The 14,309-nt window shown below is 38.3% G+C and overlaps 1 protein-coding gene and 1 long non-coding RNA gene across 2 annotated transcripts in view; both read right to left on the bottom strand.

The window, feature by feature from the left end:
• The window catches only part of LOC122804100, a 78,829-nt gene extending 71,871 nt beyond the window's left edge, over window positions 1-6,958 (bottom strand). The window contains exon 1 of the long non-coding RNA XR_006365178.1: window positions 6,891-6,958. This is a non-coding gene — a long non-coding RNA (uncharacterized LOC122804100). The remainder of the gene's footprint in view (window positions 1-6,890) is intronic.
• Window positions 6,959-10,659: 3,701 nt separating this feature from the next.
• Window positions 10,660-14,309, bottom strand: part of LOC122803968 (arachidonate 12-lipoxygenase, 12R-type-like) — a 101,458-nt gene continuing 97,808 nt past the window's right edge. The window contains exon 3 of the mRNA XM_044073646.1: window positions 10,660-10,748. Within this exon, the coding sequence (XP_043929581.1) occupies window positions 10,660-10,748 (89 nt within the window). The remainder of the gene's footprint in view (window positions 10,749-14,309) is intronic.

Here is a 14,309-nt window from a genome sequence, read left to right as displayed (position 1 = left end):
CAAATTCCAACACATGTGAGAGATGCAACCATATATCCAAACTGGAGGCTAAGCTCTCTCAACTCAGTACTGGCGTAACCAGTCAGGAGGAAAAGGAAACCACACTCACTACAATTCCAGTCTCACATAGACCTACCACGACAGCAAACCAAATACATAAACACACAAAAACATACTCGGAGGCTCTAAATAAAAATCTGCCTAAGCAGCAGAGACCTCCAAAGCAGACACCCAAGCAACCGCTACCCCAAAACAAAACAGGTGCAACACATAGCTCACAAAGCCAGTGTGCCGAACAGTCACAGCCCTTAAGGCTAAACAACACACTTGATACACTTGTAATAGGTGACTCTATTGTCAGGCACACTGACGTTCCGCTCACCAGGCTGAACAAGGAGAAGGTCACAGTGAGCTGCCTGTCGGGTGCTAGGATCCGCCACATAACACAAGCACTCAGATCACTCCAAGACAAGTACAAATATGACTCAGTCATTGTCCATGCTGGTGTGAATGACCTGAGACGTACCTCCCTGGACTACATGAGAAGAGACATAGAGGAGCTCTCTGAGCATGTAGCCCAGGCCGGTATGACCCTGACCTTGAGTAGCATCTTACCCTCACCAAGAATGATGCCACAATATGAAGACAAGATGATCAATTTCAACAAGTGACTTAAGAATTGGTGTCATTCAAAGGGGATCCAATGCCTGTCTGCCTGGGATGACATGCTCGACAAGCCATGATGCTTCGCTAGGGACGGCTTGCACCTATCATTCCTAGGCTTTCGGATATTGGCAAAGGCTCTTGCTACCCCCATAGTGCCTGTTTTAGGCAAGGCTCAAAAGACAAACCCACCTCCATAGGTATCACAAGGGATAAGAAACTAAGAGTAGTGCTACTCAATGCCAGAAGTCTAAACCTCAAGATGCATGCACTTGAAACTCTCCTTAGCATGGAGAACATCGATATCTGTGCAGTAACAGAAACCTGGTTCAAGGCTCCCAAGAGCACCCCAGCACCACCAGGTTATACCTCATACCATGCTTTTTGGCCCCAAAACTTGGACCGAACCACAAAAGGAGGGGGAGTATCAATATTCGTCAAAGATACCCACACCTCCATGTTGATGGCACAGCACGAAGCATCAGAGACTATCCATGTGCAACTAACAGTGGGTAAAATTGCCTTCCAGTTTATAGCCTGCTACAGACCACCCTCTCAAACCCAGGAACTCCACTCGGCCTTCCTGAGAACACTGGAAAATATGAAGGTCTCTCCAGACACCATTATATTGGGTGACTTCAACTACCCAAACATAGACTGGGAGCATTACTCTAGCTCCAACACCCTAGCCCAAAGGTTCCTAGAATTTATAAACTCAAATGCTATGGAACAACTTGTTACCACTCCCACAAGAGGGGAAAACATACTGGACCTGATCATCACCAAAATGGGGACCCTATGGTCCAGACGAGAAGTGTATCCCTCACTGGTAAGATCAGACCATAAACTAATATCACTGGATATTCACATCCCGACCCCACCCCCTGCCCAGAAAATCACAGTGAAAAACTTCTCTAAAGCAAATTTCACACTCCTCAAAACTGAGGTGGAATCCTTCAAAGCCCCCGGGCCTGTGGAAAATATGGCCCAGACTGCAGAATCCTTTATAAACGCATTCTATGAACACCTTCAGGAATGCATGGATCATGCAATCCCAAATAAAACCAAGACCCAATCCTCCAAAGGCAGACATCCTGTCTGGTGGACCCCAACCATAAGCAAACTATACAATAGAAGGAGGAAGCTACTACATGATAGAGCAAAATCCCAAAAAGGGAAGGCATCTCTGGTCAGTATTAGCAAAAAACTACGGGCACTCATACAATCGTCTAAGGCCAGCTTTGAGAGAAAAATTGCACAGGACACTAAGGATAATCACAAGGCTTCCCTTTCTTTAGTTATGTTAGGAACCTGTGTGGGAATTCCCAGATATGCTCAGAATTAGTCCAAAATGACAAAAAATACACCGAACCCACAGACATTGCCAACATCCTAGCTGACAGGTTCAGCCCAAACTTCCCCTCCCCCCACCAAAAGGGCAAATATCTATCCCAGCAGAGTGCTGCCCCCATGACATCTCAGATGCTCAGGTAAGAGCTGCGCTCTCCAAAGCAAAAAACACAGCATCAATGGGACCAGACGGTGTCCTGGGCTGCATCCTACATGAACTCCAAGAAGAGCTAAACCCAAACATAAAACTACTGTTCAGTCTTAGCCTTACTACAAGATATGTACCCAAAGAGTGGCGTACAGCAATGGTGGTCCCTCTCCACAAAGGTGGTGCCTCAACGGATCCTGGAAACTATCGCCCCATAAGCCTGACTAGCTTGGTCTGCAAAGCTATGGAAAGGATCATCATGGACTTTATAAATAAAGATATTGGGGACCTACAGACTCTGGATCCTACCCAGTTCAGCTTTGTTAAGGGCAGATCCTGCCTCTTAAACCTGATAGATTTCTTTGAAACAGTCACCAAGGCCATTGACGAGGGGAAGGTGGTCCACACAGCCTACCTGGACCTCGCAAAAGCCTTCAATACAATACCCCACTCGGGCATTATAGATAAGCTCACCAGCTTAAATGTAAACCCCTGTGTCACTAGATGGGTTGCAAACTGGCTCAAGGACAGAACCCACATGGTTAGAATTGCTGGAGCCATGTCAGACTCCAAACCAGTTACAAGTGGTGTCCCACAAGGCTCAGTCCTGGGACCTCCCTTGTTCAGTATATATTTCTCAGAGGTATAGGCCAACATGGAAGGACTGTGGCTGACCAAGTTCGCAGATGACTGCAAACTGGGAGCCATAATCGACTCTCCAGCCGACACAAGCATCCTCCAAAAGGGCCTCATAGAAACAGACAACTGGTGCCAGAGCCATGGCCTCAAGCTAAATGCCAAAAAGTGTATAGTCATCCCCTTTGGCATGCCCACAAATTACCACATAAGTGGTAATCCATTAAGTACGTAAGAAGTAATTAGGGACCTGAGGACCCAAGTTGATAGCAATCTCTCATTTGACAACCACGTGGCCAAAGTGGTTAGAAAAACATTTTATATAGCCCACCTAATCATGAAGGGATTCACATCTAGATCAGGGGAGGTCTTCATGCCTCTTTACTCATCCCTCATCAGGCCCATAGTTGAGTATAATGCCCCTTTTGGGATGTACCTTACCAGACACCTGCAGCAACTGGAAAGACCCCAAAAGTACCTCACCAAGAGGATCATAGGGCTCAAACAGATGCCATATGCTGCCCGGTTAAAGAAACTCCAGCTCTACTCAGTGGCATACCACCTGGTCAGAGGCGATCTGTGCCTGACGTATAAAGCCATGTCCAACCCGGAATTAATGGACATGCTGCACCTCAGAAAATCCAAATCCCATTGAGCTACACGCTCGAGAGACTTGAACCTCAGCACTGAAATAAATAGGACATGCTGGAGGGACAGAATCATAACCCAGACGCTCCCTTCACTCTGAAATAAAATCCCATTCCAGGTTAGGCAGAGTGCCTCATTGACTCTCTTCAAGAGGAATCTTGATGAGTGGATGGGGGATCGTAGGTTTACTCCGGGTATCACTTCTGTGTCACTGTTAGACAGAGGCACAGTATACTAACCTCGGAAAAGGGCATAGCAAAATTAATTTAAAATGGGTGGCGAAAGCCAAACACACTCTGGCTAGGCTTATAAATGCCCTAGGGCAGATAGCCTAGTATGAACCTATGAACCTATGAACAGGTACGTATCGCTTTCTGGTCATTCTTTAATCTTTTCTAGCTCTTTCTAATTTACTCCAACAGCTTACATTTGTCAGGTTATTTACAGATAATAATCTAAGTGTTTCACCCTACATATACAATGTTATTTTTAAACTGCTCTAGTACACTTGTTTGGTACACGCTGTACACTAGCTCTTTCTAATTTACTCCAACAGCTTACATTTGTCAGGTTATTTACAGATAATAATCTAAGTGTTTCACCTTACATATACAATGTTATTTTCAAACTGCTCTAGTACACTTGTTTGGTACACGCTGTACACAGGTACGCATCGCTTTCTGGTCATTCTTTATTCTTTTCTAGCTCTTTCTAATTTACCCCAACAGCTTACATTTGTCAGGTTATTTACAGATAATAATCTAAGTGTTTCACCTTACATATACAATGTTATTTTTAAACTGCTCTAGTACACTTGTTTGATACTTGCTGTACACAGGTACGCATCACTTTCTGGTCATTCTTTAATCTTTTTTAGCTCTTTCTAATTTACCCCAACATCTTACATTTGTCAGGTTATTTACAGATAATAATCTAAGTGTTTCACCATACATATACAATGTTATTTCTAAACTGCTCTAGTACACTTGTTTGGTACACGCTGTACACAGGTACGCATCACTTTCTGTTCTTTCTTTAATCTTTTCTAGCTCTTTCTAATTTACCCCAACAGCTTACATTTGTCAGGTTATTTACAGATAATAATCTAAGTGTTTCACCATACATATACAATGTTATTTTTAAACTGCTCTAGTACACTTGTTTGATACATGCTGTACACAGGTACGCATCGCTTTATGTTCATTTTAATCTTTTCTAGCTCTTTCTAATTTACTCCAACAGCTTACATTTGTCAGGTTATTTACAAGTAATAATCTAAGTGTTTCACCTTACATATACAATGTTATTTTTAAACTGCTCTAGTACACTTGTTTGGTACATGCTGTACACAGGTACGTATCACTTTCTGGTCATTCTTTAATCTTTTCTAGCTCTTTCTAATTTACCCCAACAGCTTACATTTGTCAGGTTATTTACAGATAAATAATCTAAGTGTTTCATCATACATATACAATGTTATTTTTAATCTGCTCTAGTACACTTGTTTGATACATGCTGTACACAGGTACGCATCGCTTTATGTTCATTTTAATCTTTTCTAGCTCTTTCTAATTTACCCCAACAGCTTACATTTGTCAGGTTATTTACAGATAATAATCTAAGTGTTTCACCATACATATACAATGTTATTTCTAAACTGCTCTAGTACACTTGTTTGGTACATGCTGTACACAGGTACGTATCACTTTCTGGTCATTCTTTAATCTTTTCTAGCTCTTTCTAATTTACCCCAACAGCTTACATTTGTCAGGTTATTTACAGATAATAATCTAAGTGTTTCACCATACATATACAATGTTATTTCTAAACTGCTCTAGTACACTTGTTTGATACATGCTGTACACAGGTACGCATCACTTTTTGGTCATTCTTTAATCTTTTGTAGCTCTTTCTAATTTACCCCAACAGCTTACATTTGTCAGGTTATTTACAGATAATAATCTAAGTGTTCCACCTTACATATACAATGTTATTTTTAAACTGCTCTAGTACACTTGTTTGGTACATGCTGTACACAGGTACGCATCACTTTCTGGTCATTCTTTAATCTTTTCTAGCTCTTCTGTAAACCTACATGTTGAGCTCTTTAAACTGTAAACTATCATCATCACCCATACTTAAGTGCATCTTTCACATGCCTCTCTGTTGTTGTTCTGCAAACAAAGGATCACACTGTTTGAATTGTACAAATAACATATACTATACCATTGTCATCTATATTCACATTTCCTAAATCACACCTTTGTTGTTTTGATAATGAAATGTCACCCTGTTTGAACTGTACAAATAATGTACTCATACTGCATCATTACTATCTATATTTATCTTCCCTGAGTGACACCACTGCTGGTTTGCAAATGAATTGTGCACATAAGAAGAGACCAGCTAGCATAGTGGTTAAGGTCTTCACCTCCCATGCATAAGGTTCAAGGTTTCATCCTAACCTCCGTCCAGTGTTTGTATGAAGTTTGCATGTTTATCCCTGTTTCTCTGTGGGGATCCCCCCAATTCTCAAAAATATGCTGAGTGTTTCCACCTCAAATTCATACAAGAATGGAGCTGTGGTCAACAGGATGGAGTCTAGATGGTGCCTATAAGGGAAACAGTTGTAGAAGCCAACTGCTTTGACATTAACTGTAATGCAGTGTATCCTCAAGCTAGGAGAACACTGATAACAGACTGAGTGTCATGTCAGAGCTAGTCACTCAGTGGTGTAAACATGTGGTCTAATTGGTGGTGGCTAATGCCACCTGAAATGGGTAAGGGTATTTGCCATTGATAAGTGGAATATGGGCCTGTTGTGTACACATAAAGCCCAGTAGCCCTGGGTCTAGTTACCCAGCTTGGGTTACCTGGGATAGCTCTGATGAGCAAAATCTAGGATTAAACCAAACAAAGTAAGAATTGCTACATTCAATATAGGTCCAATGATAGCTTGTAAGTGGATGAGTGGAGGTAAGGAGATTAACAACTGTGTTAAATATATAATTCATTTATTTTTCCTTGCCTTGGCTTTCTGGAAATGCAACTGTTTTACCTGTTTAGTCCAGGCTATCCCTGAAAAGAGTGCTCAGAGCAGTGTACTTACCTTTTTAACAAACATAAAATAATAATGCAAACAATACAACTGATATATTTCTTCTTTACATAAATGAACAATACTTACCAACGCCTTGTCTCAGCTCTTTACATACATGAACAATACTTACCAACGCCTTGTCTCAGCTCTTTACATAAATGAGCAATGCTTACCAACGCCTTGTCTCAGCTCTTTACATAAATGAGCAATGCTTACCAATGCCTTGTCTCAGCTCTTTACAGAAATGAGCAATGCCTACCAACGGCTTGTCTCAGCTCTTTACATAAATGAGCAATGCTTACCAACGGCTTGTCTCATCTCTTTACATAAATGAACAATACTTACCAACGCCTTGTCTCAGCTGTTCTTGCAGCTCTTCTAGTTCTTTTGTACCTTCAAATGATTTCCTGGCTACAGAAATTAATATGCAAATGTAAGTATGCATTAGTTAATATGCAAATCTAAGTATGCAGAAGTTAATATGCAAATGTAAATATACATTAGTTTAAACACAAGGCAAGAAGCAGTCAGTATGAGACATTGTTTAACTGGATGACCTTCCTTAATTCCTTAATATAATCTTTTTCAAATGTGCATACATATAATTATAAATTATTTCTTTATTTTGATCATGGCAGTCCTGCTGAAAGAACAATGTGCCTTTTATATCACAGATGGTATATTAACAGAAATAAAAGTGTGAAGCTGACATTATCATTTTTGAAGTGCAGAATATCTCAACTTATAATACACCTATTTCCAGTTACAGTATGGTAATGAATATATGTTCCCAAACAGGAAAGTTTACAGCCAATAAATACATCAACATCACTAAAAGTTAATAAAAAAAAAAAAAAAAAAAAAAACAGAAAGACAGTTGTATGAAATTACACAGGTGGGTACCCCACAGCTGATACAGAGCTGGTGCTAACAACAACTATACATGATTATGGTCCCCAAAATGATGTATGGTATGATCTCAGTTATTCTTATTAGGGTAATATATAAGTAATGACCATGGATGGGTAAGGCCATTCTAACAAATGGGATAAGTTATTTTGAACACAAAGGGAAATCAGCTAGGCTTAAACTGGCCCACAAATGGCAGCTAGCCTAGTACTTACCTATGAACCTATGATAAAAATGAAGAAAAACACAGTTATAATTAATCAATATTATTTTATTACAATTATATGATAATGTAATCCCCAATTATTTATTTAGCTTTTTTATTCCTATTAAACTCATGAAAACCTTTTATTGGGTCATTTGATTCTTTATTAATTAACAGAATATCTGTTTTACTGTTGTTAAATCTTAATCCTGACCAGGTTTAAAAAATTAATGATTTAATCACAGGAGCAAGAGATATATCAATATTACCAATCTTCAATAGACTACCATCTGATGAATGATGAATTTTAGAAGAACAATGATCATTAATTTTGAAACCCTTTTATATATAAATTTGATCTTATAAAATCAGCAAAGGGTTTAATTGTCAAAGCAAATAATAATGGAGATAAAGGGTGGCCTTGTTTTGTAACTTTGAAAATTTTAACTGGTTGAGAAACAAATGAACCTAATTTAATAAAGGCAGAGGAACTCCAATAAAAATAATTAATAAAGTGAGTGAAATTATCAGATATATTTCCAGTACAGAAGTTAAATAAAACCAATCAACAGAATCAGATGCTTTATTTAGATCTGCCCTGACTATTGATAACTCTTTGTTCATATTATTAGCAGAATCAGTGCAATTGCTCTTTTAATATCATCATAAGATTGTCTAGTTATTATAAAATCTATCTGATCCTGATCAATTAACAAGGGAAGAACATTTGTAATTCTGTTAGCTTAAATAGAACTAGTTTGTAATCGATGTTTAACAAAGATATGTGCCTGCAAGAAGAAGAATGAAAATCTTTTTCTAACTTTAAAATTGGAGAAATAAGTGCATATTTCTAAGAGGGAGGAATATTTGATGTGTTTTTTTCAAGTAAAGAAAGTATGTGTAATAAAATAACTAATGCCTCACTTGCTTTGAGTGTAACAGGGAGTGTATTGCATAATCTCAGAAGGTGTTTTGTAATACAGTTGTCTTTTTTTTTCTATTACTAGTATTTATTTTTAGCATTAGGTTCCCTGACCCAGTGTTATATCCATCGTTTAGTTCAATCATTGACGTTCAAGCTGAACTAGATCAGGCATTGCCTCATAGACCAAGCAGCTATTACCTCTGAGTAACCTACAATAAATTTAATATAGTATAGTGATAGTCCTTGCTGTCTTTCCTACTAATTTGAGATTTCCAATTGGATGTTTTTTTTTAAAGAAATTAGTGTGTCTTTTCAGTTTTCTTCCAGTACATTGTTAAAAGACAACAGAATACAGTACATCTATAATTTCCCAGATTAATGGATAACTCAGACTTCAATCAATTCATAAATAAATTATGGAAAACTGTTTTCCCCAGATTACTTTATAGATATAGTAATTATCTGCCAAACTCATTTACAGCTCAGGGAAGGTATTAACATACCATTTCTGTTACGATGCATTGGCCTATACACCTCCAACTTCACATGCTAAAATCAAGGAGTGTGTGGAAGCTAGGTTGGCTTAGAAAGGATCAGTGCAGACATTTACACATGAACAATCTCCTGGATGGGGTTGAAATGATCACACTTGAAAGATTTTAACAACTAAACCAAAAAAGGAAAAAGGTCACACAGACAAACCAATTAGTAAAACCACAAGAAAAACCTAGCCAAGCTAGAGTTTTCACTGTGTGATACCTTAAACCTCTTGTAATAGAGGCTCATGTGATATATACATATTACCCCTTAAGGACAAAGTGTTTCAGCTATATGGCTTCTGAATAGCCATGACTTTTTTTCCCTTTTTAAATCTTTATGGACAGATTCAGGCCAACAAAACCAAATGCTGTTAGCTGTGGGCATGCACATTTTGGTCTTCTTATGATCTCATCAGCACAGCATCAGCATAAGTGGACTGTTTGGCTATAGTCCAGAAACACAGGGTATTTAAACCCAGTTGATGTCCATAACCATGAAGGTATCTACAAAATATCCCAAATAACAACTAAACCAAATTAGACAAACCAATTAGTAAAAACCAGAAGAAAAACCTATCCAACCTAGAGTTTTCACTGTGTGATACCCTAAACCTCTTTTAATAGAGGCCTATGGGTTATATGCAAATGACTCCTTAAGAAAATCAAGTGTTTCAGCTACATTGTGTCTGACTGTCCATGTCTTTTTTTTTCCCTTTGAAATCTTTATGCTGAATCTACTCTCAGTTCTTGCCCTTAATTTTGTTCTTCTCCCCTCTGTATTTTAACAAAATTATCTTTGTCTTTAATCCATAAGTGATATTCTGAGTGGCATAACATTCCAATACCCACTTGGATGAAGGCGTCTCACACTGAACTTGTCCTTATATCTCTTTCTTTCTATCTTTTTCTCCAGAAAGGCATGTCTCTTGTGTTTGAAGTAAATTTTTTTTTCTATTTTATGAAACTTTTCTTGTTGAATACTCTCCTCTCTTTAAGCTAATAGTACTATTGCTGTTATACCTTTTCACACAGAACTGCTGTTTTATGACCTTGTCACTAAGGTTGAAAGAACTCTGTTACCTTATTTAATATCTGAACAACTGTGTTAAATATATAATTCATTTATTTTTCCTTGCCTTGGCTTTCTGGAAATGCAACTGTTTTACCTGTTTAGTCCAGGCTATCCATGAAAAGAGTGCTCAGAGCAGTGTACTTACCTTTTTAACAAACATAAAATAATAATGCAGACAATACAACTGATATTTCTTCTTTACATAAATGAACAATACTTACCAACGCCTTGTCTCAGCTCTTTACATACATGAACAATACTTACCAACGCCTTGTCTCAGCTCTTTACATAAATGAGCAATGCTTACCAATTTACCAATGCCTTGTCTCAGCTCTTTACAGAAATGAGCAATACTTACCAACGGCTTGTCTCAGCTCTTTACAGAAATGAGCAATGCTTACCAACGGCTTGTCTCAGCTCTTTACATAAATGAACAATACTTACCAACGCCTTGTCTCAGCTCTTTACATACATGAACAATACTTACCAACGCCTTGTCTCAGCTGTTCTTGCAGCTCTTCTAGTTCTTTTGTACCTTCAAATGATTTCCTGGCTACAGAAAATTAGTTAATATGCAAATGTAAGTATGCATTAGTTAATATGCAAATATAAGTATGCAGAAGTTAATATGCAAATGTAAATATACATTAGTTTAAACACAAGGCAAGAAGCAGTCAGCATGAGACATTGTTTAACTGGATGACCTTCCTTAATTCCTTAATATAATCTTTTTCAAATGTGCATACATATAATTATAAATTATTTCTTTATTTTGATCATGGCAGTCCTGCTGAAAGAACAATGTGCCTTTTATATCACAGATGGTATATTAACAGAAATAAAAGTGTGAAGTTGACATTATCATTTATGAAGTGCAGAATATCTCAACTTATAATACACCTATTTCCAGTTACAGTATGGTAATGAATATATGTTCCCAAACAGGAAAGTTTACAGCCAATAAATACATCAACATCACTAAAAGTTAATAAAAAAAAAAAAAAAAAAAAAAAAAAAAAACAGAAAGACAGTTGTATGAAATTACACAGGTGGGTACCCCACAGCTGATACAGAGCTGGTGCTAACAACAACGACATGATTATGGTCCCCTAAAATGATGTATGGTATGATCTCAGTTATTCTTATTAGGGGTAATATATAAGTAATGACCATGGGATGGGTAAGGCCATTCTAACAAATGGGATAAGTTATTTTGAACACAAAAAGTGAAATCAGCTAGGCTTAAACTGGCCCACAATGGCAGCTAGCCTAGTACTTACCTATGAACCTATGATAAAAATGAAGAAAAACACAGATCTCAGTGAAGGAATCAAAGAATAAAATCTGAAATGGGTGGCTATTACTTGGGCAATGAAAGGATTAGAGAGGCACAAAATAATAGGATTCTACCATGCCACTGCAGATCTAGAAATACTATTTAATAAATCAGTCTTAGCATGCCGAATCTCTGCTTTTTGGAAATGAAGACAGACCTAAACTACTGAACCCAGCAATCAACAGAGCAATGACTCTAAAGTGTGTCTTTATCATAAACCAATCAGAAAATGGATGTCTATTTTATCACAAACAATGTCACTTCGACTGTGTGCACAGGTTCTGGATTTAATAACCTTATATGAATGTGTTACTTCAGCACCAGAACAAGTGTCAGAATTTCATATTGTCTAATTGGAGGTAAATAATGCCTCTGATACTTTAACGTACACTGAAATCCAAGCTAGTGAAACTCAGTATAAACTGTAGATATCAAGACAGAAACATCTACATATCAGACAAATTATTAAAAAGTAGCTCCCAGCACTGGTGTACATCAAGGGCTGAGTTGCATCATTGCTATTTTTATTGGTGATAGCAAAAAAAAACAAAAACAAATGTCAAATAAAGAAAGAAAGGGAGCCTATATAGGTAATGACATTCTCTGGAAATTGTAAAATAGAATATGGAGTCACACTGCAGCTCGAGTTATTTTTTTATCAGAAATACTTAACAAAAATAAATATCTCACGTAACTTTATACACCACTTCTAAACATGTCTGACAGCTTTGTGGTATAGGAGGGATCAAACTCCAACTTGTGATTCAGGAGACCAGAGCCTGATTAGTAGCCCCAATACTAGTGAAGTCAACTGGGGAGGGGGAGAAGAAAGGTGACAGGGCTGCTTGTTTCTCCCAGGTGGACAAATGGGGTGCACCTCTGAAGGCATTCAATGCCTATAATTTTCCCAGTGGTGACCATATTTGTAGAATTCTATTGCTCATTGGAATCAGTGATAGTTCTACACTATACTCATCCATTGTGCATCTCTCAAAAGTACCAAAAAAAATTGGGCATATGCATGCTGTGAGGGCTGAAGTCTGTACCCAAATTTCTCACTGAGCCCTTACCCAAAAGAGAAACAAATGGGCTATAAGTCTTCAGCTTCCATCAGGAATGACCAGACCAGTTGGCTGAAGTAATAATTACGCTTGATGGTCAAAGCAGGGATCACGGCATAATACTAAAGATAAAATCTTTTGAAGATTGCCCTCAAATCCAGAAATGTATGGCCAAATATAGATACCACCATAAAGAAAATCTGATTAAAAACTTAAAAAAATGTCACTGTTATAAATACACCCTTGGCATCCAAGAATTCCAACTTCACGATATAAATCTGCCTGCATGTTAGGAGTAGGTAGAAAGCTACAATAAGGCATGAGCAGCAAATTTTGTTTTGTCTAAAAAACAGGATAAAATTATTATTTAAAATTAAAAAAGTGTCTCTTGCGATGAGCAACCTAAAACCACATTGTCAGTAGTATAGACTGTAGTCTCACCCTTGGCTGCATGTGTGTTCCTATGTATGTTTTTTTTCTCTTTCTCTAAATGTTTGGCATTTCTAATACCTTGACAGGAATGAATGCTATTCATAAGTCAGGGTACTATTAAAGTTCATGACATGTAATGCTTCAGTCTTTGAAGTTTGCCAGGACTGTTTATCTCAGCACATGTTGTGTACTTAGAATTTCCTCTTTCAATACTTCATATGGAGGTATATGTACCTGCAACGTATATAAGTGAGCTTGAAAATTATTTTTTATTAGTTCTGTTAGTCGGTCTCTTACTGGAACTATATGTGTCTCTGTATTCCACATTCCTAAGCTGGAAGGCACAACAGGCTGACTTTGACTTAGAAGGCACCAATGAGAAGGATTATAAGAAGCCAAAGAATAAGATCCTGGTAAATACCTTTATAACATTCCCCACCTGGACATACCTGTTACATACCTTTGCTACAGCCCCTGCCTGGGCACAGTGTTTTCAGAGTTGGATTTGCATGCATGAAAAACCTGCAAGATCACACATGTTTGATTTTCTTCAGTTGGCTGAGAGGTGGCTTCAGCCAGATGACAACACTGCAACTCACAAATCAACATATTGGTGGTGGCCTTTGCCAGATGACAATGATGCCACTCACAAATTGCAGTATTGATGGTGGCTTCAGCCAGATGACAACTTCACAACTCACAAATCACCATACTAGGGGGTGGCCGTTGCTACTAGTTGTTTAAACAGTGCACCAGATCCCCATCTATGTGGTACAGGACTAAAGCCATGACCGTATCCTAAATGTCTCAAGTTTGATTACAGGTATGGTGGCTGGAATAGCTGAGCAGGAGAGGATGGGAGTGAATGATTTACACTGGCTTGTCCATAGTGGGGGAGAGAAATCATAGCCCTGGTCAGGCAAACTGCTCATCTGCAGATAACGTTACACAACAATGACCACAGGACTGAGGGACATGGGCTTAGTGTTCCAGGCTGATGATGGGAGCCCTCATAAGCATATGTGTGGCAACATACCCATGCCAAGGAAAGGAACAGAACACCCTGCCAGGGTTAGGATCCTAACCACAAACACTCTGATGGCTGCCTACATATTCTGTTTGTCAGTGGTGTGGTTGGCACTATCACATACATACTTCTACCTCCTGACCCCATGGGATCTTAATTAATGTGGGTAGTATTTGTTCCACCACTTGGGTGTTGCTGGATATTGCCAGTTATGATGAGTTCTTTATTGTGGACTGTGGTATGCACTTCACAGTATAT

The sequence above is a fragment of the Protopterus annectens genome, chromosome 6.part0 (assembly GCF_019279795.1).
Source record: "Protopterus annectens isolate FY-2018-M chromosome 6.part0, PAN1.0, whole genome shotgun sequence".
Lineage (NCBI taxonomy): Eukaryota > Metazoa > Chordata > Ceratodontiformes > Protopteridae > Protopterus > Protopterus annectens.
This window is presented reverse-complemented; position numbering and strand designations above follow the sequence as displayed.